Source organism: Ciconia boyciana, chromosome 6, assembly GCF_034638445.1.
Source record: "Ciconia boyciana chromosome 6, ASM3463844v1, whole genome shotgun sequence".
NCBI lineage: Eukaryota > Metazoa > Chordata > Aves > Ciconiiformes > Ciconiidae > Ciconia > Ciconia boyciana.
This window is the reverse complement of record NC_132939.1, coordinates 198,656-223,526: the sequence shown is the minus strand read 5'-3', so window position 1 is coordinate 223,526 and position 24,871 is coordinate 198,656. Positions and strand designations below refer to the sequence as shown.

The 24,871-nt window shown below is 70.0% G+C and overlaps 2 protein-coding genes across 4 annotated transcripts; both read right to left on the bottom strand.

Moving 5' to 3' along the window:
• Positions 1–4,083: 4,083 nt before the first annotated feature.
• Positions 4,084–15,282, bottom strand: TNKS1BP1 (tankyrase 1 binding protein 1). Its single transcript, XM_072863860.1, is given in 15 exon segments — positions 4,084–4,437; positions 4,756–4,820; positions 5,440–5,606; positions 5,802–5,941; positions 6,045–6,177; positions 6,445–6,775; positions 7,882–9,944; positions 10,514–11,420; positions 11,422–11,502; positions 11,504–11,835; positions 12,635–12,707; positions 13,492–14,137; positions 14,341–14,484; positions 15,248–15,263; positions 15,265–15,282. Coding segments are annotated over 14 exon segments (5,097 nt in total). The 5' UTR covers positions 15,268–15,282; the 3' UTR covers positions 4,084–4,437; positions 4,756–4,759.
• Positions 15,283–16,448: 1,166 nt separating this feature from the next.
• Positions 16,449–24,806, bottom strand: SSRP1 (structure specific recognition protein 1). 3 transcript variants are annotated; one of them, XM_072865256.1, is made up of 17 exons: positions 24,669–24,806; positions 24,132–24,310; positions 23,222–23,407; positions 22,841–22,946; positions 21,995–22,185; positions 21,679–21,909; positions 21,480–21,583; positions 21,220–21,348; positions 20,622–20,843; positions 20,449–20,521; positions 19,807–19,945; positions 19,623–19,668; positions 18,871–18,994; positions 18,234–18,404; positions 17,837–17,928; positions 17,441–17,624; positions 16,449–17,165 (listed from the first exon to the last, which is right to left on the bottom strand). In XM_072865256.1, the coding sequence occupies exons 2-17, from the start codon at positions 24,183–24,185 to the stop codon at positions 17,097–17,099; spliced, it is 2,121 nt and encodes a 706-aa protein (XP_072721357.1). In that variant the 5' UTR covers positions 24,186–24,310; positions 24,669–24,806; the 3' UTR covers positions 16,449–17,096. The 3 variants fall into 3 exon arrangements, with proteins under 3 accessions (XP_072721357.1, XP_072721356.1, XP_072721358.1); XM_072865255.1 differs by having other exon boundaries at positions 24,132–24,216; positions 24,669–24,714; XM_072865257.1 differs by lacking the exon at positions 24,669–24,806 and adding an exon at positions 24,636–24,662.
• Positions 24,807–24,871: the final 65 nt, after the last annotated feature.

The following is a 24,871-nucleotide window of genomic DNA, read 5'->3' as shown; positions in this document are numbered from 1 at the left end:
GCCGCCGGCCGCTGGGCTCAGCTCAGCTCAGCTCATCCCGGGCTCACCGAGCTCCTCCGGCCCTCTGAGCCCAGCCCAACGAATCCCACCGCGTTACCTCCCCTTCCTCCTCCTCCTCCGCCCTCCTCCTTGATGGGACGGACAGGATGGATGGAGGGATGGGGGGAGCCCCCGTGGGAAATTTCACAGCTCCCCCTCCACCCTCCATCTGGCTCCTTCCTGGGGGGTTTACCAAGCTCTCACCCAAGTGTCAAAGCGTCAACCCCTGAGATAACCCCCCGCCGCAGGGCAGCTGCCTCTGGGGGATTTCGGTCACCCTGCCGGCACCCAGGTTCGGTGCCGCGGCTTGGGGAAGCAGCCCCGGCAGGGCAGGGGGGCTCAAGGGCCGGGCAGGGGCCCACCACCCTGCAAGTCCGAATTTGCATTCGGGACTTCACCTTTGGGGTGCTGCGTTCGGCATTTTGCATCGGGGTGTTGCACTTCGGGTTTTGCATTTTGCGTGGGGAGTGTCGCACTGAGCGTTTTGCGGCAGGGTGTGGCACTTGGGGGACTTTGCATTTGGCGTTTGGCATTTGGGGTGTTGCATCTGGCGGTTTGCATTTGGCGTTTTGCACTTGGGATTTTACATTTGGCTTCCAGGGCTTTGCATTTTGCAAGCAGTCGTGGCACTGGGAGGGTCCCAAATTGCCGGGGCCCCATTTTGGGTGCGACGTGCTGGGGAGGCCTTTATGCGTTTACCAAAAATCCGGGGAGGGGGAGCTGCGGGATTCCCCCCCGTCTGCAAAAAGACCATCTTAAGGCATTGTCTGCTCCAGGACCGGATGGCGACCGGGAGCCCTCGCTCTGTCCTGGTGCTGCGCAGGCTTCGCTGTCCAGTAAAGGAGCCGAAAGCAGCAACGCCTTCAGCTGAGCCAAGAAAGAAGAAAAATCACCCCCACCCAAAAATAAAATATTTGGAGGGAGCAGGAGGAGGAGGGAAGCTCCCCGCCGCGGCGGGGCACGGCCACGCCGGGGCACAGGGTTGTCCCGCCGGGGCTGAACTCTCGCAGTTACGGCTGTGGGGAAAAGCACTGGAGAAGCCGAGTGGGACTTCGCAAAAAGTCAAGTCCGAAAAGCCGCGAGTGCCCCGGGAGGCCGGGAAAAGCGCGGGGGGGCTCGGGCCGGGCCAAGGAGCCGGAGGAGCGGAGGTGCCTTTCGCTGTCGGAATAGGTAAATCGTGAGAGGAACGGGCTGCAAAAATGGCAAGGTTAAAACCCAAGCGCCGGCGCGGTGGAGGAGCTGCGGGGATGGAGGCTGGGGGGCTCAGCCGCTGCGAGGGCAAAACCGCCCAGCGGCCCCCCCAGCCGGCACAGGGGGTCTCTTCAGCCGGCAAAGTGCTGTAAAGAAGGGGGGGGGGGAGTAATTCGGTGGCTGAAGTAGGGGGGCAGCTCGAAGGGGTCTCCGGAATTAGAAAAAAAGCCGAGCGGTACGGGAGGGAGAGGGGCTGGGAAATGGGGGTGCGGTTCGGGGAGCAGCGGGAGCCCCGGAGGGGCGGGCACGGCGGCCACCAAACCAGCCACCCAAGGGGGGCCCAAAGCCATCGGCCCGGGAGAACAAACCAGGGCTTAATCGGGCTGGAGATAAGGAATAATAAGATACTCCGATGACCGGGACAGCCCGCTTGGCAAGGCACACGTTAACCCCGCAGGGTAAGGTGCTGAGGCCAGCAGGTCTTTGAAAAATTACAATAAAAAGCTGCTAAAAATTGACGCATAAATGCGACGGCTGCTGATTTAAGTTAAAACCCGAAGTTTGTTTAAAGAAGGGACGGACCCCCACACAAACCGAGGGATGAAGACGTTACTCAAGCCTGTTAGCTAATAAATGAAGTAAAATAGGGAAATAAAAGAAATGCTAATTAGACCCTTGGTATCGCCAGCAACTGCTGCAAAGGGAGATGTTCCAGCCCGGGGAACGAGGATCACTATTAATAACGATCTCAGCTATTCTTGTCTCCTGTGGGTAGCGCAGGAGAACAGGTAACCCTTTCCAGCCCCGCCAAGGCAATGCCTTGCCAAAAAGCCACCGGCGCCGCTGGGGCGCTGGAGGGTCCCCGGTCACCCCCTGCCGCCCCGGCAGCGGGGACGGCTCCACTCGTGCACGGCCCTCGGTGCCACCCCGGGGTCCCAGCGTGGTCCCTGGCACGGGGCTGACCCGCGTGCAGCCTCCTCCGGTGGGAAGGAGCGTGCCGGCCGGCTGCAGGCCCCCCCGCGCTGGGTTTGCGGTAGCCACAGGCGGTGGGTCGGTGGCCAGGGCTGGGCGAAGGGCCCCGAAGCCGTGGGGAGCGGCAGCAGGGCGTCATCGCCGGTGGGGGCGGCGGGGCTGATAGCGGACGCCGTTCCCTGCGACGCCGTCAGGCAGCGGGAACGCAGCCGGGGCGTGGGGAGGGGGCGACGGGGGGCTCGGGGCTCCGCAAGGAGCCGTGTTCCCCCGCGGGGCCGCGGGCGGCCCCCGGGCACCCGCAGCCCCAGCCCGGGCAGCAGCAGGAGGCTCCGGGCACCCGCACTCCTAATCCCCGGGAGGAAACCCCGGGGGCCAGCAGCCCGCGGCGCCGGCTGGCCGGTGGTGCGGGGCCAAGCCCGCGTCCGTCCCTCCGGCCCGGGGGGAGCAGCGCCCGCCGGACGCGCTCGGAGGGAAGAGGCCGAGATGTCGCCGCAGCTCCGGGATGAAGCCAAGGGCTCGGGGGACCAGCTCGTGGCGCGAGGCTTTGCCGGGACACGCTGAGCCCGCCGGGCGTCCGCCGGGTTCCCCGCTTGGATCCGCGCGACACGCGCCAGGCTCGGCACAACCCCACCGCCCTGGCACGTGGCGGGGGGCTGCCCCACCGGGGACGGGGCAGGACGGCCGTCTCCCGGGAGCGGTGACCGTCCCCGCGGTGTGCCCGGGTCCCCGGGCAGGGTCCCGGGCACCGGGAGCCCTGCAGGGGGTCGGGACTCGGGGCCGAGCTCCCGGCGCTGCCGGGCACCCCTCGCCAGGAAGGGCAGCCGTTTGGCCTTGCCGCGAGGTGGGATTTGGCAGCTTCCTCCGAGGGCGGCTGGAATTACTCACATCCTACCAGGGAAGCAACAACTCCCCGGGCACCCCTCTCTGGATCCCCCTCTTTCCGTGAGGCTCGGCCAGGAAAAAACAGCCTTGGGGTCCCCGGCCCGGGGGGCACGGCCAGGTCTCGGAGGGGCACGTGCCCCGAGAGCGGCCGCGGGGGCAGCTCGGCTCGCCGCCCCGGCCACAACCGAGGCGGGAGGGACGCGCGCGGCCCCGCCGGCAGCGCTTCTGCTTCGGAGGCCCGAGCCCCAGCCCAGCCGCGGGGACGGGGCACCCCCCCGCCCCGGCCACGGCCCAGCCCCGTGGGCCCACGGCAGCCACCGCCGTCACCGGGGGCCGCGGCTCTCCCGCCGCCGCAGGCTTCACTTCGGCGGGAGGGAGGCCAGGCTGCTCAGCGTGCCGGGAGGGCGGGGGCCGGGGCGGCACCCGTCCGCGCTCTCCCTCGGGGTGGCCCCGGCACCCGGCACCCCAGCAAGCGGGGCGCAGGCAAGGGGCAGCGCGGCGCCGCTCGGCCCCGGGGGACGCGCGTGGGCACAGGCGCGCGCACGCGCTCGGCCGCCGCCGCGGGAGCCGGCACGCGCGCGAGGCGAGCGCGCGAGGGGCCGCTCGCGCAGGGGGCCGCCGCGGGGGGCCGAGGGGGGGCGCGGGGACGTGCGGGGCACGGCGCCGCGGGGACGAGCGTGGGCGCATCACGGGGGGGGGGGGGTGGACGCCCGCGTGGGCCCGCGCAGGGGGGTCTGCAATCGCCGCGCACGCTGCCCCCGTGCAGGCACCCGCGGGGTGTCGGGGTGCACCCGTGGGGGGGGGTTCCTGCCGCGCCCCCCCCCCGCCCGGCAGCACCCACGGGTGCCCCGTGCCGCAGCTGCGGGCGGAGAGCGGCGGGCAGAGAGCTCCTCCTGCCGGCAGTCCCCGCGCCAGCGTCCCCCGCTGCCCCACGGCCACCGGCCCCGTCCCGGGGACGCGCGGGGGGCCGGGGGGCTGAGAGAAGAGCCAGGGCCCCCCCGAACCAACCGACGAAGTTTTATTGTCCTGTCCGAGCGGCACCAAAATCCTGACCTGTTGCTCTTTGTCTGGAGGGCGATAGGAGAGCAGGGGCGAGGGGAAGGGAGGGGGCTCGCTGCTCACCCCCAGCCCCGGGGACACGGGGACCGAGGGGAAGGGGAGCGCCGGGGAGGCCCGCGGGCCGAGGAGGGGCAGGAAGGGTCGGGGAGGGGGACAGGGACCCTGCGAGCGTCGTACAAAGTGCATAGATGTGTGTGTGGGGGTGGGTGTGTGTCCCGCCACGGGGAGGGGACAGGCCTGATCCTGGGGACAGCGGCCATCAGCCTCCGGGGACGCGCTGGCAGGAGAGCGAGCCTGGAAGAGACGCAGCGGGGAGAGGGGGTGAGGACCCCGCAGGGAGCCCCAGCCCGGGGGGTGACCCAGCCCCGGGGGGTCCCTCGGCCGGGCCAGGCAGGGGGGTGCCGCCGCTCCTGGCAGCACAGAGCGCAGGGACGTGGGGACACGCTCCCGCCTGGGCCACCCCGGCCTCTGCCACGGCCACCCCCGCCTGCACCTCCCGCTCCAGCCCCCGGCACCCACAGACAGCCCCGGCACGGGGAACGTGGCGGGGGGGAGGCCCCGGCTGCGCCCTGCCCCGGGGGTCCCCAGCGTCCCCCCGGCTCCCCCACTCACCCGCTCACGGTTTCTTCTTTTTCAGCTTCAGCGCTTGCAGCCAGTGCGGGGGGGAGGCGTCAGACCTGGGAGGTGACGGCACCGCGTGGGCACGGGCCCCCGAAACGGCCCCGGGACCCAGACCGAGCCCTGGGGACAGATCGGCGAGGGGGCCCCGGCCGGTCCCTGCTGCCGGGGCATTCGGGCGGGCAGGGAGCGGCCGCAGCGGCCGGGGCTGCGAGGGCTGCGTCCCCAGCGCTGTTTAGGGTGGAGCAGCCCAGCTCTGCAGGCAACGGGCCCTGGGAAAGCGGGGCCCAGCAAAGCTCCCCCCGCACCCAGCTCCAGCCGGGCAAGGGCCGGGCCCAGGCTCCTGCTGCCTGCGAACGCCAGAGGTGCCGGCCCGGAGAGCCCCAGCACCCCTCGATATCCCTTTACCCCTCTAAAGCACCCCCAAAATCCTCGTGCCTCTGGAAAAACCCACGCTCAGTACTGCTTCAAGCCCTCGATGGGGCACCGAACTGGGTAACAGCCCCCCCCCGCACCTCCCCACCCTTCAGCATCCTCCCCGCATCCCGAGCGCCCGGCTCATCCATCCCCAAAGCCGCACGCACGCCCCCCAAGCCCCCCTACCCACCCCCGTCGCTCCCCACGCCCGGCCGCGGCACGGCCGGGACTGCCGCCAGGGCCCCGCGCCCCAGCACTCACCCTGAGGACTTCTCGGGCTTGGGGGGCAGCGCCAGGGGCTTCCCACTCAAGCTGGGGATCTTGCAGGACTTGGAGCGCTGCACGTGGGGGTCCTTGGCGGGGGTCGCCTTGCTGTCCCCCGGCGGCGCCCCCTCCTCGGCCGAGCGGTTTCGGCCCCTCAGCTTGGCCTGGGCGCAGAGGAGTGAAGTCGGGCTGGCACACGCTGCTCTGCCCCCTCCCAAATCCTCCCACCGCCTCCTCCCCATCCCGCCCCGCCCCGCCTGCCTTTGGCCAACCCCAGTCCCAACCTGCCTCAGTTTCCCCTCCCTTCCACCTGGCCGGGAGCCGTCACCCCACTCGCTCGGGGTCCCGGCGGGCCCCACCTTGAGGGCAGACGTGTTGAGGCCGGGAAAGAGCGGCACCTTGACCCCCTTGCTCGACGGGGACGCTCGCACCCGCCGGCTCTTGGGTTCTTCCGCTGCCTCCTCGTCGGAGGACGCTGCTGGGCGGGCTGGACGGGGCTCTGCGGGTGGGACACGGGGGACAGCGTCACCGTGAGACACCTCTGCTGAGGACACGCGGCCCCGCGGTCCCTCTCCTGTTGCCACCGACCCACGGGCTCTCACCTGTGGAGTCCCGGAAGATCCAGCTGTCCCCTTCCGAGGCGGCCCCGGGGCGGAGGGCCGGCGCCCGGTGCCTGCGCTTGCGGCCCAGGTTGGCCTTGCTGCGGTACACGCTGCTGTCCAGGACCTCCGTGTCCTGCAGAGCCACGGGGACAGCTCAGTGCCCAGCACCGGGGAGCCCCAGGACCCCCACTCCACCCACCCAGCGTGCCCACGGACCCCCCCCAGCAGCACAGGGGGGCCCTGAATCCACAGCCTGCCCCTCGGGGGAGGCTCGGGCCCCGAGCTAAAGCCCCCATACCGAGGGGGACAGGAACAGGGCCCCCAGACAAGCGTCTCTGACGGCCGGGCACCCCCAGGGCCGTACGAGGGGGGGGCTGGAAGCTGCCCCCTCCCCACTTACCTCCAGGAAGGTGAATTCCTGCCCGCCGTGGTCCGCGGGTCCCTCGGGCTGAGGGGCGCCCGGGAGGAGCCGCTCCTCCTCCCAGCTTGGTGGTCTCTTCCCATCCGGGTGGTCCAAGGGGGCTTCTTCGTTCTCCGAGTCTGGCAGCGTCCCGCCGGCAGCCTCCGGCAGCAGAGGGGAGGCCCTGGGGCTCCGCGGGGCAGCGGCCGGCTTGGGGAGGTCCCCCTCCTCCTCGGTGGGGCTGGGCGGCTCGCTCCGGGGGGACTCCGCAGCTGGGGGGTCAGCCGGAGCATCGCCCATCGGCGGGCTGGGGTCCGAGACATGGATGCTTCTGCTCGGGGAGACAAGACGGGAGAGACCCCAGAGTTCCTCCAGCTCCAGCTAACGCAAGCCCTTCCCCTGCCCCGAACCTCGCCTCCGTCAGCCTCCAGGGGAAACTGAGGCACGGGGAGGGCCAAACGCTGCTCCCGTGAAGTCAGGACAGGAGCCAGGTGTCCAGGACTCTGCCCTCTCTCCCAGGATGTCACACCAAGGGGGTGGCACCTCTGGGAAGTTTCCCCAAAGCCCCTTCCCAAAGGCTGGGGCAGAACTTGGGGTCTGGAGAGGACAAGGAGGCTGCCAGACTCATAGGGGCCTGAGGCCAACTCTCCCCCTTGGGGCAGAGAAAGGGGTCAGACCCCCCAGTAGGGTCACCAGCCCCCAGGAGGTGGCCAGGGGGACACCAGGTGACCAAGGGACCCCAAGGGGCAGGAGGAGGAGGAGGATCGGGGCCACCCGCGGTGCGGGAAGGCGCTGGCAGCAGGAAACCGCGCAGCTCCCGGGGCAGGGGGTGAGGGCTCCCCGCTGCCCCACACGAGCCGACCAGGCTGGGGCCTTCCCGAGGCCCACGGGGCTTTCGCTTCCCTCCTCCTGGGATCCTTGTTTTCAGGCAGCTTGAGGGAATTTATCATTTTGGGAATCCCCAGCTCCGTAAGTTGGCTGAAATCAGGGTTCCCACATCCTGGCAAAGCAGTAAGGGCACGGGGCTAATTCTGCCACTCTTTCAGGGGGCTGAGGGAACACCAGCACCCCCCAAACTTGGCACACAGCTCCCCACGTCAGAGGGAGACCGGCACAAGAAGCCCCAAAGGCATCATCCCCTCCTGGATCAGCTCAAGATGGCAGATCCTGCTGGGACAAGTTGAAACCCAGTCCCTCGAAAAGTTCCTGCTCCAGTTGCGGGGCCGGAGGCTACACGGGGAAACGCAGAGGCTGGGGAAGAGGAGCTCCAGCAGCCCAGGGCCAGAGGCAGCAGGTCCCCCAGCTACGAGTGAGGCACGGTAGGACGCCAGCACGAGGCCCACGGCTTCGGAAATCCCTGCCGCAGGACGGCGCGGGCACCCGAGGGGGACAGATGCCTCCCCGTGGCCACGCTGCCACCGCCAGCACCCTCCTTACCCATCCGCCGAGCCGGCGTCATCTCCCGGGCTCAGCTCCCTGGCACCAAAGTCCCGGCTCCGGGCCGCACAGCGGGCGCCGAACGCGCTAGCCCACTCCCGGCGCTTGGCCTCGGCGTCACACAGCTCCACGCTCCAGCCGCCTGCGTCGAGGTCCTGGCTCCAGCCTGGCTCTTCCACCCCAGCTTCCCGGGGCTGGGCAGAGCTGCCCGGGGCAGGCAGGCCCTGATCCCAGGCCGTCTGGCCCAGTCCAACCCCGCCGGCATCACCAGGGCCCACGCAGCTGGTGGCACGCGAGCCGCCGAAGGAGAGATCCCTGTGCCAGTCTCCCAGGGGCTCCTGCAGGCCGCCGGGCCTCATTCCACCAGCCCAGGACATGGAGCCATCTGATGATGCTCCGGCGCCGGAGGGATCCGGCGCCCGCTCCGTCCCGATGATGCCAAATTGGTTGTGGCGCTCGGCTCCTCCAAGCTCTTCAGCCCAGTCCCTGCTGTCAGTGGTACCGCACTCCTGCCGGTCGCTGCTGCCCCAGCCGGGCTCCTGCGCCGGGGGATCGGGGGCACAGGAGCCAGGCAAGTCGTCTTTCCTGACCCCAAAAGCATCGGCCAGCTCGGTTTGGCCAATGCTGCGCTCCCCAGCCCAGCTCAGCCGGCCAGGACTAAACTCTCTTTCGTCCTTTTCGGTGTTCGCAGAGCTGTACTCGCTGGCCCAGGTTGGTCTGCTGGGGCTGAGCTCCCTGTCCTGGGTCCCCACATCCCTGGTGCCGTATTTGTCATCCCAGGCTGGTCTGCTGGGCTTGAACCCGCTGTCCTGGGTCTCCATCTCTCTGCTGCTGTACTCACCGGCCCAGGCTGGTCTGCTGGGGCTGAACTCCTCGTCCCGGGTCTCCACGTCCCTGCTGCTGTACTCGCTGGCTTCGGCCGGTCTGCTGGGGCTGAACTCCCGGTCCTGGCTCTCCATGTCCCCGCTGCGGTACTCGCCCTCCCAGGCCGGTCTGCTGGGGCTGAACTCCCGGTCCTGGCTCTCCACGTCCCCGCTGCGGTACTCGCTGGCTTCGGCCGGTCTGCTGGGGCTGAACTCCCGGTCCTGGCTCTCCATGTCTCCGCTGCGGTACTCACTCTCCCAGGCCGGTCTGCTGGGGCTGAACTCCTGGTCCTGGCTCTCCATGTCCCCGCTGCGGTACTCGCTCTCCCAGGCCGGTCTGCTGGGGCTGAACTCCCGGTCCTGGCTCTCCATGTCTCGGGCGCTGTACTCACCAGTCCAAGCCGGTCTGCTGGGGCTGAACTCCCGGTCCTGGCTCTCCATGTCCCTGGTGCTGTAGTTGCTGTCCCAGGCTGGCCGGCTGAACTCCTTGTCGGGGGTCCCAGTGTCCCCAGTGCTGGATCTGCCGGCCCAGCCCAGCGTAAAATCCTTGTCCTTGGTCTCAGCACCCCTGCTGCTGTATTTACTGGCCCACTCTGGGGTGAGCTCCCTGTCCTTCATCTCCGCATCACTGGTGCCGTATTCACCGGCCCACACAGGTGTGGTCTCCCCGTCCTGGCTCTCTGGGTCCCCGGAGCCGTATCTGCTAGCCCAGCTGGGCTGCCTGGAGCTCGGCTCCTCGTCCTGCTGCTGGCCGCATCCCACGCCGTAGCTGCTGCTCCAGTCAGCCTTCCCGGAGCCGATCTCCTCCTGGCTGCCCACGCTGTCCAAGCCATAGCCTGTGCCCCACTTGGGTTTGCCGGCACCGAAGTCTCGATCCTGCAGGCAGCTTTCCCCCACGCCATGGGATTTGGACCAGTCGCTGCAGCCCAGTCGCGTTTCCCCCAGCTCCATCCCTTTGTACTCGCTGCCCCAGTCCTTTGTGGCAGTGCCGAAGGGCCCATCCTGCCGGTCCCCATCCCTGATGCTGCGGGTGCTGTCCCAGCTCGATTGTGTCCCGAATTCCTGGTCCCGCTCTGTCTCACCGGGCCAGTCTCTCTCCCTGGGCACAGCCTCACGGGTCCAGTCGAAGGTGCCGGCCTGGGGAGGTCTGCCAATGCCGAATTCACTGCACAGGTCCTTCCGCGACCAGCCGAGCAGGTCCTGCGGGCAGAGGGGGAGAAGGGGGAGAGGGGGTTACAGGGCTCACGCAGCAGAGAGGAGAGTTGGAGAGGAAAAGCGGGGGGGGAAATACCCTCGGGTGCCTGGGGGACACCGCACAGGCAGGGTGCCCTTCCCGGGGGAGGGGGGGGGGGGGGGCAGATCCTGCCGCCTGCCCCCCCACCCGCAGGGCCCCCTGTTCTGGGCCGGGAGCTGCCGGCTGCCCGGGGGAACCCACAGCCACCGCGCCCGCCCCGGGCCCTCCCCAGCCCAGCGCCTGCCGAGCCCTCCCCAGCTCGTCCCGCAGCTCCAGGTCGGCCAGCAGCCGCCGGAGGATGGCCGCGGTCCCCAACTCGCCAGCCACGGCTCCCCAGCAGGCCCCGCGGCCGCAGCCCGGCTCTCCCTGCCGGCACGGCACGCTCCCGCTCAGCCTCCAGCCAACCCGTCCCAGCGCCCTACGTGCGCCCGGCGAGGCCCGGCCCTGCCGGACAGGAGCCCAGCACCACACCAACGCCGTGGCCTGGCGCTAACCCTCGCCGCCGCGGAGCCGCCGGCTCCCTGCGCCCCCTTACCTCCGGCCCCTCCGCGTCCAGAGAGCCGCGCCCCGCGGCGTGGGCCCCGGGCGACGCCAGCAGCTCCGTCAGCCAGCCCGGGTCGGCGTGGGGACCGGGACCCCGCGAGGATCCTTCGGCCTGGCCCGGCCCGCCGGGGCCCTGCAGGCTCACGGGGCGGTCGCCCGCCGGCGCCCAGGCCGAGTCGGCCGCGGTGGCCGGAGCCGGCGGGGCCAGGGCCGGCGGGGCAGCCTCGATGAGGAGGTTGAGCTGGGTGGGGGGCTCGGGCTCAGCCAGGTCCCGGCCAGGCTCCGTCACGCAGAGAGGGGAGCGGGGCACGGTGGCATCCCGCTCTGCCTCCCCTTCCTCCTCCTCCTCCTCCTCCGCCGCCGAGCCCTCGGCCTCTCGCTGGGCCACCGGACCCCCCGGACAGGGAGCCTCCTCCGCTCCCCGGCTGCTGGCCACCGCGGGGCCAGGCCCTTCGGATCCGCCGTCCCCCCGGGAGCACGGGGGGCAGGGGGCCGGATCCTCCCCATCCGACTCGCCCTCTTCGGACAGCCCCGAGTCGGCCGTCTCCTGGATGGGGGACCGGGGGGGGGACGCGAGCCGCCGTGCCCCCCGCGAGGGGAACGTCCACTCGAAGGACTGGGAGAGGCTCCAGCCAGACTCGCTGCCCAGGGACAGCTCCGACAGCGGGTCCCCGGGACAGGGCAGGGCGCTCAGCGAGCCCCCCAACTCCCCCATGCCCTGCCCCGCCGTCGGGGGCTGCAACACCCCCTCTGAAGAGCGCCGGAGCCCCGAGTCCCTGGAAGGGGGAGGGGGGCTGAAGTCAGGACCCTCGGGGGACTGTGGGGACACCGGGGAGTCATCTGGTCCCTCCGGGGAGCCTGGGGGACGAGAGGCCTTAGCAGGGGGCTCAGGGGTGGGCCGGGGGGCCCAGGTACTCAGCGGCGGCCTCGGGAGAGCCGGGGGGGCAGGTGACTCTGAGGGGCAGTTCGGGAGTGCCGGGGGCTGGCAGTATCGGGGGATCCCTCCCCGGGAGTGTGGGGGGAGCCGGGGGAGCGGGAGACGCCGAGCCGGCGTTCGGCTGCGGAGGAGGGAGCACCCGGGGCCTGGATGGAGGCGGCCGAGACCTCGGCTGGAGGCCGAGCGGGGGATTCGGGGGAGCCGGGGGCCAGTGTGGGGGAGCCGGGGGCCGGGAGCTCTGGGGGGGCATCAGGAGAGCCGGGGGCCGAGGCGGAGGGCTCGGCGGGCTGGAAAGGAGCTCCCGGGGCCGGGGCCGGGCAGGCGGGGGGCCTTGGGGAGCCAGGGGGTCCGAGGGCGCCCGGCTGGAGAGAGGAGGGCTGTGGAAAGAGCCGGGGGGATGTCACGTCACTCGAGAGGAACCTCCCAGGCGTCACCCGCCCCCAGATCACAGCCCCCCTCTCCCAGCCTGGATCTCCGGCGAGGGTCCCCTCCCCGAACCCGAGGCAGGCGGTGCCCGTGCTTCCTGCCAGCCCCAGGCTGCTTCCTGCGTGACTCAGCCCGGGCGGCTCCCAGTGGCCCCTGGCCCCGCTCCCTGCCCCGAGCCCCCCGCCGCCCCCCTCGAGCGCCCACCCTCCAGCAGCGCGGAGACAGATGGAGAGGAAGAACTGAAGCAGGAGGAAGTAAAAACACCCCCAGCCCGGACCCCCCGCCCCGCCGCGGGGCTGGGCACCCCCCCGCCAGCATCACCCTGCCCAGCGCCGCCGGGGTTAGTGCCCCTCACGGGGGTGACCCGGTGCCGCTGCCTGGGCTGCCACCCCCGGTGTCACCGTGGCCTGGTGTCCCGGCCACTGCCCCGAGCACGGGCAGAGAGGGGGGTTGGCGGGGAGCCCGAAAGGGCCTGCCCTGCCGCATACCTGCCGGGTCACCGAACCCCGGCTGGTGACTCACGGCTGCGCCCTGCCCACGCCTCGGCAGCGGCGCTGGCACACGCCACCCCCTCCAAAATGACCTGGCCCCGCGCCCGGGCACCCAGCGCGGGGGGCACCCGGCACCCCAAGGAGAAAGGAGAGAGACGCACCCCGCAGAGAGGGAGCCCCGGAGGAGACAGGAGAGCCCCGAAGGAGAGAGCCCAGGAGCGGAGCCGCCGCGGCGCGGGAGGGCGAGGCGAGAACTCACGTCAGGGGGGGAAGACGGCCTCCGGCGTCCGCGGGGTTCCCCGGCACAGCTCAGGCCGGCTGGGGGGGAGCCGCTGACGGAGAGAATCGGGGAAGGAGGGTAAGTTCCTCCCGTGCGCCTCTGCCCTCCTCTCCCACCGCCCGCCGAGGCGCCTCCCGGCCCCAAACCACCCGCTCTGGCCGCAGGAGGACGGGGTCGGGCGAACCGCAAGAACCCTTCAATCGCTGCAAGCCGTACCCAAAACCGGCACTGAACTATCAGCAAGGTTTTGACTGCAGAGGGGAGGGAGGCAAATCAGCCGCAATCCCCTTTCCGGAACGTTTTCAGCCCACTGGAGAGTGACTTTCTCACACTCAGGTTTAAAATAGCCCCCGTCTCGCTCTCCCGGAGGTGCCCGGCTTTCGGGAGCATGGCCAAGCGCTGGCTCTCACCCAGGACATCCTGCAGCCAGGAGTCCCGCAGATCTGCCGGCTCCCTCCGCCTTGGCACGGCCCGGCAGGAAAAAAAAAATAGCAAGGGTGGGAAAAAGGGAGCATTTCCCCAGGGGAGAGACCCCCTCCCCGCTATTCCCAGCCTCGGGGCGGCCCCTGTCCGGGCAGCGGGCCGGCCAGCTGGCTCGCTTCCCAGCCCTCGGGGGCTGCGGGCGCGCGGCAGCTCCTCAACCGGGACAGCCCGTTCCTGCGGTCTGGACAAACCGCCTGGCGCTGCGGCGGCCGCCCCGGCCTTCCCACGGAGGCTGCTCAAGGCACTGCCTGCTGAGGAGGAACACCGGCCTCGTGCCGGCGACCAGACCTCAGCTCCGTTACTCCCGTCCCCGCGGCCTCTCACCCCCCCGGGGTCGGCCCCCGGCCCCTCACCTCGTCTCGGCAATCGGGCATCCGTCATCCCCCGGCCCCAGCTCGCCCACCGTGGGTTGGGGTGTCTGGCGGGCTTCGCCGGGGGGGGCTCCATCCGCCTCCCCGCTGGGGCGTCTCCGGAAGGCGGTGAAGGTCTTGGAGCCGAAGCGAGAGGAGGGATCGGGGCAAAAAGGCGAGAGCCGGGCTCGGTCCGGGCTCCCCGGGCCCTCCCGGCTGTCCATTTTGGCCAGGATCTCCTCCACGGTGGTGCCTGGAAATCGCTCCGGTTTGGACGCCACCGGCACCGGCGTCACCTTGAAGGGAGCCGGGCCTTTGCGAGGGGGGGTCGGCGGGGCGGGGGGCACCTCCTCGCCGGGGGCCGAACCCGAGTCCTCAGCGGCTGCGACCGGAGGGGACGGGAGCCCCTTCCCGTTGGGGGTCTCGGGTGACTTGAGGGTGAAGGAGGGGCGCCTGAGGGGCCCGCCCGAGCTGCCCCCGCTGTAGGGCTGGGGCCCTGCCAGGCGGTTCATCTTCTCGGCAGAGGGCAGCTCCGGGCGAGGGTGCCGCGGCCCCGGCGGCGGGTGCGGCAGGGAGGGCTTGGCGGGCACGGCCGGCTTGGGCAGCACCCGGGGTTTGGGCCGGACGGGCGGCTTGGGGCGAGCGTTGCCTGCGAGAGAAGCGAGGAGAGGAGAAACACCGCGTTGGAGGAGCACCGCAGCCCCGCCGGGCTCCCTGGGGAAGGCCAGCAGGGCGCACCGGGCCGAGAACAGCCCTCGGGCGCCAGCCTGGCATCCCAGGGGGGCTCTCCCCGCGCAGACCAGACCGGCAAACCCCCCAACCCCGACTTCTCCCGCCCCCGCGGGGACAGACCTTTCTCGGGGCTGCCGGCCGCCAGCCCAGCCCCCCCGGCGCCTGTGGCGGAGGCACAGGGCAAGGCGGGGCGCAGGGGCTGCGGCTGGGAGGCCATGGTGAAACCGGGGCCGGAGCTCGGTGGACACGGTGCAGGGTCAGCCCCTGGGGAAAGAGGAAGGAGGGAGAAGCGTTCCGGGGAGCGTCCCTTTGCCCGCGCCCTGAGGCCGGTGGGCCCAGCGGCAGGCAGCCGCCCCCCCTCCAGCCACGCTGTGCCGTGGTACCAACCTCCCAGCCCTGCGCCAAACCCTCGCGTCCACCTGTGCCGGCACCCGGACAACATGCCAAGCCGCTATCGCGCCGCCAACCCCCTCTTCGCCGGTACCACCCTTTGTACACCGGCCCCGGCTCACCCGCACCAACCAGGCACGGCGCGGTAACCCCAAACGCCGCGTCAAACCCCCCTCTGCCTGCGCCCCCTCGTACGCATCGGTAGCGTACCCCGTCCTCGGTCACCTGGACCGGCTCCCGCACGCCGCGAACCCCCCAAACACTGTGCGGTTCCCCGTTTACCTGTCCCGGCCCTGCGTCAGCCCGGCCCAGCCCCCCAACACACACACGTCACCCCCACCAACCCCTCCCAAACCCCGGGCCGGACCCCGGTTTGCCCCGGTGACCACATCAGCCCTCTCCCCCACGCGCCAGCCCCAGTTCCGCTGTGCCAGCCCCTCGCCAAGGCCCGCAGGCCGTGCCAGCCCTCCTCGGCCTGTGCCAAGCCCCGGCCCCGCGCCAAGTCCCGCAGGCCGTGCCAGCCCCCAGCAGCCCCGAAGGTGCCGGCCCCCCCCCCCCGCCCCCCGGGGCCGGAGCACCCCCACACGCACCCCAGCCTCCGCGGCCCGGCGAAGGGGCCGTGGGACGCCCCGCTCACCGTCCCCACAGCAGCCTCATGTCCGGGGTGGGTCGGGGACACGGGTGGGGGGCGCCGGGCGGGCGGGGAGGGTGGGCTGCCGTCCCCACGGGTCTCACGCTGCCGCCGCTCCCGTGACTCACCGGGGCTGCGGGGACAGGAAAAACCCGCTCGGTGCCTCCTCCCGGCCCTGCCCTCCCCTCCTCTCCCCGCCTCGCTCCCTCCTGCCCCGCCGGGGTCCACCCCCCCCCGACCCCCCCCGTCCACGGGGGAACCGCCGTCACGGCCGCCCCAGCCCACATCTGGAAGCCATCGGGCCCCGTTCCCAACCCCTTGGCAGCCCCGGGACGGTGACGAGGCCCCGCTCCCCGCCCCGGGATGAGGGACCGGCCCGGCCCGGCCCGTGTGTCGTGTCCCCCCCCCCGGCAAGTCCTCCTCCGGCGGGGCCTATTCCCGTTGCCCCGGCAACGAAGCCCCCGCTCGAGTAGCTGCATAGGCCGCAGCCAGCGGGCCTAGGCCCGTCGCCGTGGCAACGGAGCCCCCCGCTCGATTTTGGGGAAAGGGGGAGGTACCGGGCCCGTTGCGCCCGCCGGGGCCGAAGCCGCGGGGTCCCGCGGCTTCGGCCCCGGCGGGCGCAACGGGCCCGGGAATCCCGGCTCCCCGTAGGCCCGGCCCAGCGGAGCGACCCCCTCTCACCCGCTGCCGCCGCCGCCGCCGCCGCCGCTGCATATTCATGAGCGCGCGCCCGCCCCCACCGCTGACCACGCCCCTCTCCCCCACCCCACCCCTCCGCCAACCAGCGAGAGCGGCGGGCCAGAGCGGCCCCGGCGCCGCGTGGCCGGGCGGACCACTGAGAAGAGGGGCTAGAAAGGCGCCGTGTCCCAACCCCTCCCGCGGCTGGCTTTACCATCGAGAGGGCGCTAGAGAGGCTCCCAGCGCTGGCGGGCTGTTGGGGTGCTGGTGGTGTACCGCCAGGAGCGGGGAACCCGGCCCCTGCCCGCCCCAGGGCCCCCCCCGGCCCTCCCCGCCTACCCCCCGCCACCTCCCTGCTCCGCAGAGCCCCCAGAGCCCCCCCAGGCCCGCGCTGCTGGGAACCCCGTCCCCCGGGGCCGCTCCGCAGCCAGGCCGGGAAGCGGCGCCGATGGGATCGGGCCCCCCCGCCCCCCCCGTCGGGGAGGTGGAGAAAACCCCGATCGCATCAGGATCGACCCAGGGGCCTCCATTAGGAGCCTGATGGCTCCTCCGCGGGGCGAGGGAGGCCGAGGAGGGGCCGGGGGCCGCTAATGGACGGGCAGGCGGTGAGCTCAGCCGCTGGCCGCCGCTCAAGGAGGGGAGCGAAGCTCCGGGCCGGCTGCGGGAAGGAGCGCGGGCGCGAGCCGGCCCCGGGGCCCCGCTGCCGGGGAAGGAAGGAAGGGGGGGGCCGGCCCCGCTCCCTCCCCGGCTCTGCACCCACACTCACGCCCTCGGTGGGTTTTTTTTATTCAATCCGAGTTGCCATGTGAACGGACCCAAAATACAAAAAAAAAAAAAAAAGCCAAGGAAAGAAAAGAGACGGAAACAAACCCGAGTATTTAAAAAAAATAAATTGATGCGAAACAGGGCTGAGGGGGGACCGAGGCCCCTGCCGGAGCCTCCCTCCTCCACGGGGTCTCGCTGCCCCAGCCAGGCACCGGGGGCTCGGGCAGGGGGGCCGGGGCCCTCCCCCCCCGCTCCCGCGTCTCCTGCCCTCGCCCCCGCGGCAGGAGGAGGCGAAGTCGGGGCAGGGCGGGCTGGGAGCGGCCGGAGCCCAAGGCCCGGGTCCCTGCCGCGGGGCCGGCCCCCCCGTGCTCTCGCCGTCTGGGAACCAGCCTGGAGCCAGCCGGGCACGGGGCTAATCCGAGCCGGACGCGGATTCCTCCGAGCTGGGGGGTGGGCTGGCGACCCCCTCCTCCTCCGAGTCCTGCGGGCAGGGGACGAGGTCAGGGCGGCAGCTCCCGCTCCCCCACCTCTCCTGTGCCCCACAGCAGGGACGGGGTGACAGCGGAGACTCGGGACAAGTGTAGCAGACAGACGGGCCGCCCACACCCGCGCACCACAGACAAGAGGCACCAGAGGGTCCCTGCCCCTACGGGGCCGGGAGGAGCGGGCAGCCTTCCTTCCAGAGAGACAAACGCAGCGATCCCCGGGGAAGACGGGCCAGGAGGCCCAGCCCAGCCGACCCCCCGGGAGCCCTACCTCCTTCTTGCTCTCTCCGGAGGAGCTCTCGTCACTGGAGACAAATTCCTTGCTCTTGAAGCTCTCGCTCATGTTCTTGGCAGGGGACTTGGTGGAGGACAAAGACTTGGAGGTGGCACCTTTCTTCTCCACTTTCCCCTTCATCTGCTTCTCCTGCTTCTTCTTCTTCTTTTTAGACCTCTCCCTGCACGTGTGGGGAGGGCGGCAGGGCGAGGAGAAGCGTTACGCTGCTGACAGCCCACCAGCCCTGTCTCTGGCAGCGCGGGGCCAGGAGGCTCTTCACGCAGCCCCCAGCCCTGCGGAGGCCCGGGCTCCGTGACGGCTGGGGACAGCCCGACGTCGGCGGGGTGAAGCCCTGCCACCCTCCCGCCGGCCCGCCCTGCTCAGCGCACTCACGTCTTGGAGCTCTCCGACTTGCTGCCCACGCTGTACTCCTTCATGGCCTTCTCGTAGTCCCTCCTGGCGTCTTCCGCCTTGCGATCCCATTCCTGCAGCCAGAGCACAGGGTTAGCAGGGCCTTCTCTCCCGCCCCACCGCCGTCCCCACCCACACGCCAGTGCGCCCACCACGCCCCTCGCCACCTCGGACCGAGCCTACGCTCACCCGACAGCTCACCAGCCCGAAGACATCGCCTCCCCGCTGCCGCGCTCCCTCCCTGACCTCCCGCCTACGGAGCACCGGGTTCCCGAGACCAGGGAAGAGCCGGCCCGGCCTCCTCCTGCCCAGCCTCCCCCTCCTAGGCCGGGCTCCGCTCTCCCCACCAGCAGAGCAACCCAGATGCCCCGACCCTCACCTCTTTCTTGTCCTTGGACATGGCTTTCCAGAGCTCCCCAGCCTTCTTGGACAAGTCTGTGATGCTGATGCCAGGATGGTCTGACTTGATCTTCTCGCGGTTGGCGTTCAGCCAGAGCATGTAAGCTGACATCGGCCGCTTGGGAGCGTTGGGGTCTTTCCCCTTCTTGCTCTAGGAGGCAGGGAGCGGAGAGAACAAGCATCAAAGCCTCGAACGGCACCCCTCGGGGCCTGGGGCTGGCTCTCAGCTTCCCTCCTGCGTCCCACCAGCAAGCCAGCTACACCATCGGGGAGAGGGGTTGTCGGGTCACACCCACAAAAGCTGAAAGGGCAGGGCGTTGGAGACGAGTGCCCCAAGAGCCAAAAGGACTGGCTAGGCGCGGGCACAACGCTCCCTTTGGAAGAGACTCAACCTAGAGCCGTCTGCAGGAGGCAGCCAAGGCAGGCCTGGACCGGGCCAGGGCAAAGCACAGCGAGGCGGTGGCACCAGATCAGAGCGTGGCAGGAGGCTGAGGTGAAGCAGCTCCGCTGACGGGCTGCGACCCGCGTCTCCCCGGTGTGGCTCCCAACAGGGAACAGCAACCCATGCTCCGGGAGCAGGTCCTGCCCTCCACACCCCGCCAGCAGCACCCTCTCACCTCCAGCTGCTTCTTGCGGGGCTTGCGGTCTTTGACAATCTTGGCCTTCTTGGCTGGCTTCTTCTCGTCCCGGTCGCTGTCGCCGTCACCGCTGGAGGAGCTGGCCGAGGCGTTGCTGTCAAACCTGTGTGGAGGTACTTGGCTTCAGCGACAGCTCGAGACCCCCACCCCAGAAGGACGAAGCACGAGGTGGGGGAGACGTAGCAGCGACAGGCAGGCAGCAAGACCTGCCCCCGACCTCTCCCAGCCCCCAGCAGCCCATAATTCGGAGACTTCCTGAGCTGAAGCTGTTGTGTTCGTGCTTAACAGCTCTCAGGGGATTTTCCTTCCACGAACACGGCTCATCATCATCTCACTTCCTGTAAATTTTAGGCGCTCGCAACATCACACGGCTCAACTCCACCAAGATCCACCTCCTCCTGTCGGGCCGAACCCGGCGCTCCCCAGCACGCACAACGGCAGCCTCCGCACCAGCGCGAAGGGCCGAGGCCCCATCCGGGAGCCATCCGATCCCCCCGACGGCCCTTCCCTAGCCCCTTCGAGTCGCGTAACGTCGTCGTAATAGGGCGCGCCCAGAACTGCACCCGCTTCTCAAGATTTTTAAGTCCAGGGATTTATAAAGTGACCCTGGCTGTGCCTGGAGCGCTCCCCCGCCTTCACACAGCCCCACGCCACCGCTGCCCCCCCACGGCACCCTCAAACAGCACCTTCCAAAGCCCCCCTAGACAGAGCCCTGCCCAGCCTCTACTCACTCTTCAGCCACGTCATCGTCCTCTTCTCCGGGGTTGAAGGACTCGTCTGGAAGGAGAGAGCGCAGGGGTCAGCTCACAGCGAGGCGAGGAGGGACAGGACTTCACCGGAGCGGGGGGAAGACACCTGAGCACCAAAGACAGCCCCCCCGGCAGTCCCTCGCGGCCGCCCAGCCTCAGCCCTCACCGGTCTCCTCCCCAGAGCCGTCGCTGCTGTCGTTGGCGTTCTCCTCCCGGATCTTGCCCTCCTCCTTCATCCTCTCCAAGTAGGCGTCGTGCTGGTCCTCGTCGGAGTCCGCATATTCGTCGTAGCTCTGCTTCATGCCCTGTGGGAGAGACGGCGTGAGAGCCGCTCCCCGCGCTCCCCCCACCTGCACGCACCCCCCCTCTGGAAACTGCAACTCCTGGCATGCTCCTGGGCGGGCAGGGCCCCCGGGCAGGCCCCCCACGCATGCACGGGGCGGGGAGGACGGGACACCCGCCACGTCCCCTCCTTCTCCCCGCCAGGGCTCCGGAGAGAGGGGCAGAAAAGTTATCTGAGTTAGGGGGGGCCCCTCTCGCAAATCATGCCAGAGTTACTGGGTTTAGTCAGGGACCACCACAGCCATGCAGAGGAAACCTGCACCAGGAGGAGGAAGAGGAGAAAGAGGAAGGGATATCGCACGGACCTTTTTCCTCTACAAGGGCAAGGAGAGAAGAGAGAGGTGAAAAAAAAAGGGAAAAGCAGCCAAATTTTGGAGAGAAGACAGCCCCCAGCCCTCTCCCCACCCCAGCCGGCGGGGCAGCGGTTCCAGCAGGGCGCGGGGAACCAGCCCTGCTCAGCAGGTACCTCCTTGAGGCCTCGGTTCTTGATGTTCAGCTTCTTGGCGTTGACGAAGTCGAAGAGCTTCCCGTACTCCTCCCTGCAGGACAGGCAGGGTGGTCAGGGACGGGTGGCAACCGGGGCGCCAGCGGCGCAGAGAGCAGCCCGGCGGGCTCGGGGAGAGCTTGCCCCGCGCCCACCTCTCTATGCTGCTGAAGGTGTACTGCGTGCCCTGCTTGGTCTCGATCTCGAAGTCGAAGGAGCGAGTGGTGGTGGTCCCGCGGGCAAAGTTGACGAAGGAGATCTCGTCGAAGCGGATGTGCACGGGCGGCTTGTGCACGTAGATGAAGCCACGCTCCAGCGGGTAGAGAAGCCCCGAGCTGGCCTTGTAGGAGCAGGTGATGCACTGGGCTCCGGAGTGTCTGCGAGAGCAAACGCAGCCATCTTACACCCGCAGGGAGCAAAGACCCTCCCCGTGCCCATCCCCGCGGCGGGACGGAGGACCCCGGCAGCCCGGACGAGCCCGTCGGCCGCTCCCCCGGCATGAGGCACAAATCTCACAAAGCCCCTTCTCCCTGACCGCAGGAACCAGAGAGAAAGAGAGGGGCCGCTCCTGCTGCCGGTCAGGGAGGGATCTCAAACAGCTGGCCTCAGCCTGCCCAACCAGCAGCTTTCTCCCGTCCTAGGGAGGACGAGGCACGCTTCGCACCTCTCCCGATCCCCGCGCCCTTTCCTGCAGCAGGAAGGTCCCCCGTTCCACCATCCGCCCCCCCCTCGGCCGGCAGCAGCACGCCTCACCCCTGGAAGTTGCCGGGCACGGTGATCTTGCGATTCACCAGCGCCTTCATGACCCGGCTGACCATCTCGTAGAGGGAGCCCGACATGTTCTTGGTGAGCCGCCCCTCGAAGCGTTTCTCCACCTCCTCCCTGCGCGGCCAAAAGAGAGGGCAACGGTGAGAACGAGAACCCGGGAGGTTCGTTACCTCCCTCCCAGCTCCCCGCGGCCCCCGGATCCAGGGAGGGGGTCAAGGAAGTGGCCTGGCAGGAGAGGAACTCACTCGTTCATGTTGAGGGTCAGGGAGATGTCCTCATCCTTGGAGAAGAGCAGGATAAGGAAGTGGTAGCGGGTCTGGCCTTGCTTTATCGGGGGGTCCAGGCTGATCTGAAAAGAGAAGAGGAGGCGAGGACCTGAAATCCCCCGAACCCGCCACTTGCACCCTTCCCTGGGGGAGGGAAGACCCCTCGCCCCCTCCTCACCACAAAGAACATCTGCCGCTGGTCCTTGTGCGGGAGCAGGAAGAGGCGCAGCACGGTCGTGTAAGGGATCTTGTAGTCGAAGGTCTTGCCGTGAAGATGCAGGAAAGTGGGGTAGATACGGATGTCGTATCGCCCGCGAGGCGTCAGGCACTGCAGTTCCCGGAAGATGCAGATGGCGTCTCCGGTGGCCTGGATCACGTCCGCCTTGGAGAGGACGTTCTGAGCGAAGGCCTGCAAGGGAAGGGAGTTACAGCCGGGCGAGGGTACCCAGCTACCCCCTCTGCCCGACCTGCCGGCCCCCCGGCCCCCCGCTCACCTCCACGGGGTCCACGCCGTCCTCCTGGGTCGGGGGCACGTAGAAGCGAACCTCCATGAGCGAGACCTCCGCGTCGTCGTTCTGGTGGAACTCCAGCGTCACCTCGTTCTTGCCCGTCGTGCACTGGGAGACGTTGCTGAGGGGGATCTCGAACACCGGCTGCTCCCCAATGTCAAAGGAGAGCAGCTGCCCTAGGGGGGCGGGAGGGGAGACGCAGCCCGTCACAGCAGCACCAGGACTACCGCGCGACGAGGCGGGGGCAAGAACCTAAGCTCCACCCTGCGGGGCAGCCCCACGGCGTCCTCCTAGATCCCATCTCCAGCAGCAGCCTTGGTCTTCTCCCAAAACCAGCAATGCCTCTCCTCTCCCCCCCTGCATTCCCGTGCTCCCTCCCAAATCTCCAGGCTTTCTCCTTCGGGCTACGGCCCCGGAGATCGACCCTGATCAGAAACGAACAGGAGCGAACCGTCTGTTCCCATGTTCCCCTGGTCTCAGACCAGGGAGGAGCGTCCACCAGCTCCCCGGCTCCTTCAGGAACCGGCAGGCTCTGCCAGACGCTCGCAGCTCCCACGCCGACCCTTCTTTTACGCTGAGCATGCCCTGCCTGCAAAACCTTCCCCCCGGCCTTGGGGCCCGCAGGTATGTCCTGCTTTCCTGGGATGACTATCACCCTCGCTGTCCCCGAGGACACCACTAGAAATCGGGCTGCTGCCCAGGGGACCGGCTGGCTGCTGCGGGAACAGCCATGCTGGTGGGAAACACCAGCTACCAGACCAGCCCCACCGCCTCGGGCGGCACCCGGCACGGAGGTTCCCTTTCCCCAGTAACGGCATCGCCACGACTCACCTCCGAACCTCACCGTCCCCCAGTTCCAACCCTTCACACACAGGTCCTTCTCTGCCAGCTCCAGGCGATAGTGGGCCTTGAAGAAATCTGAGAGCTTGTCAAACTCCTGGGGAGAGAAAGAGGGAACGTCCGTCAGAAACCACCACGTCTGGGGATGCCCAGAGCCTGTAACTGCAACGCAGCCCCCCGGCACAAGGAAAGCAGCAAGAAAAATGGGGGTCAGAGCTGTTTGGGAGGGGGTCAGAGCTGTTTGGGAGAGGGGTCAGAGCTGTGAGACTCACAGCGAGCGCAGCTCCATGCTGGACAAGCACAAGCCAGCGAGAGAACAGACGCCAGCCAGGGCCAAGGACGGGCCAGGCACGCAGGGGCCGGGGGACTCACCGATTCCCGGAAACCATCGTATTTGTAGACGTGGCCGTTCTTGGTGAGCAGCTTGAGGCCGTGACCGAGCGCCACGCGGCGCCACACGCCCTCGGCCAGCTCCGAGGCCTGGATGTTGTCCACCTTCCCCGTCTTGCTGTTCTTGAAGATCACGCCCTGACGGCTCAGCCGCAGCCGCCCGTCGTTCTGGGGGGAGAGGCGGGCGTGAGGCGGGGGCGGCTCGCCCCGCACGCGGGGCACAGCCCACCGACACCGACAGGCTCCAGAGCAGGGAACCACCGCCCTTCGGGTGCGACAGGCGGCTGCACAACCCCCCAGGTGAAACAAGGCGACTTCCCCAACCGCCCACCAGCTTTAGTCCTCGCACGCTCCTCACCACCCGAACTCGGGACTCAAGCAGCCACAAGGCAGTCGCCAGCACCCTCAGTGCCGTAGCTCTGGGGGGCTTTTGGGGACAACGTCCCAAAAGCCAGAGGGTTAAGGGCGACCCCGAAACACTCGACACCACCGCGAGCCCCCCGCCCACGCCCCAGCACAGGAGCAGGCTGGCGGCCGACAGGCAACCCTCTCGCAGCGGCTACGGTGGACGCGCAGAGCTGGCATCCCTTCTCCCTCCTCCTGGAAGGGTTCCCAACCGCAGCCTCGCTCGCTCCGCAACGGGCTGGCACTAAAAGCCCCCGCTGATGCTCCGAAACGCTTCAGCCCCGGAAACGAGGCGCCTCCGCTCCCCGCTTCCAGGCGAGATCAGCAAAACAAAACACCCTCTGCCAGGATGAGGCGGCAGAAGAGACGCCGGGGCGGGGGGGGGAAGCGCCCTGCAGCGTTTCGGCCGGGAGAGCGGGTCTCGGCGCGCCGCGCCGCCGGCTGGGGCCCAAGCGGGTCTCCCCGGGGCCCGCGTGCCCCCGCTCACCATGGACCCCTTCACCTCCTGGTAGATCTCGTTGAACTCCAGCGTGTCGGCCATGGCGGCTGGGGGAGGCGGCGGCACCTGGGCTCTGGGAGGGGAAGGAGGCCGAGCGCAGCCGTTCAGTTCCCCCCCGCGCCCCGCATGCCCCGGGCCTGCGGCAGCCGGGGTCGGGGACAGAGCAGCTGCGGGGGGAGAGCAGGGTGAGCGGGGCTCGGCGGGGAGGCTCCCGGGGGAAGATGGCTCCCGGCCCCCCCGCGGGGCGGCCCCGACGCCCCCGGCCGACCCCCACACCCCCCGCCCCCGATGCGCCCCGGCGCCTTCCCTGCGCGCCCCCCGCCCCCGGTCCCTCCAGCCCCGCCCTTCCCCCCCAGCACCCCAAATCTCCCCCCGCCGCCGCTCCCAGCCCCCAACTCCCCCGGCCCCGAGCTCCCCCCGGGCCCCAGCGTCTCCCGGGCCCGCCCCCCGGCCCCGCCGCCCCCGGCCCGGCCGGGCCCAGCCCCCCCGCACCGCCGCCGCTTTTCCCGCCTGCGCAACACGAACCTCGCGCGGAGCCTCCCCCCGCCGCTGCCGCCGCCGCCGCCGGAACCCGCCCCTACTTCCGCCATAGAGAGGAGCCGCTCTGGGCGCCACCGCGGGGCGCGGGAGGACCGCGCGGCAAGGGCGGGGGCGGGAGCATAGAGCGCCCGGAGGACTCCGGCTAGAGAGGACGCGGCGTGCCGCGCTCGCCCCGCCAGCGAGGCGGG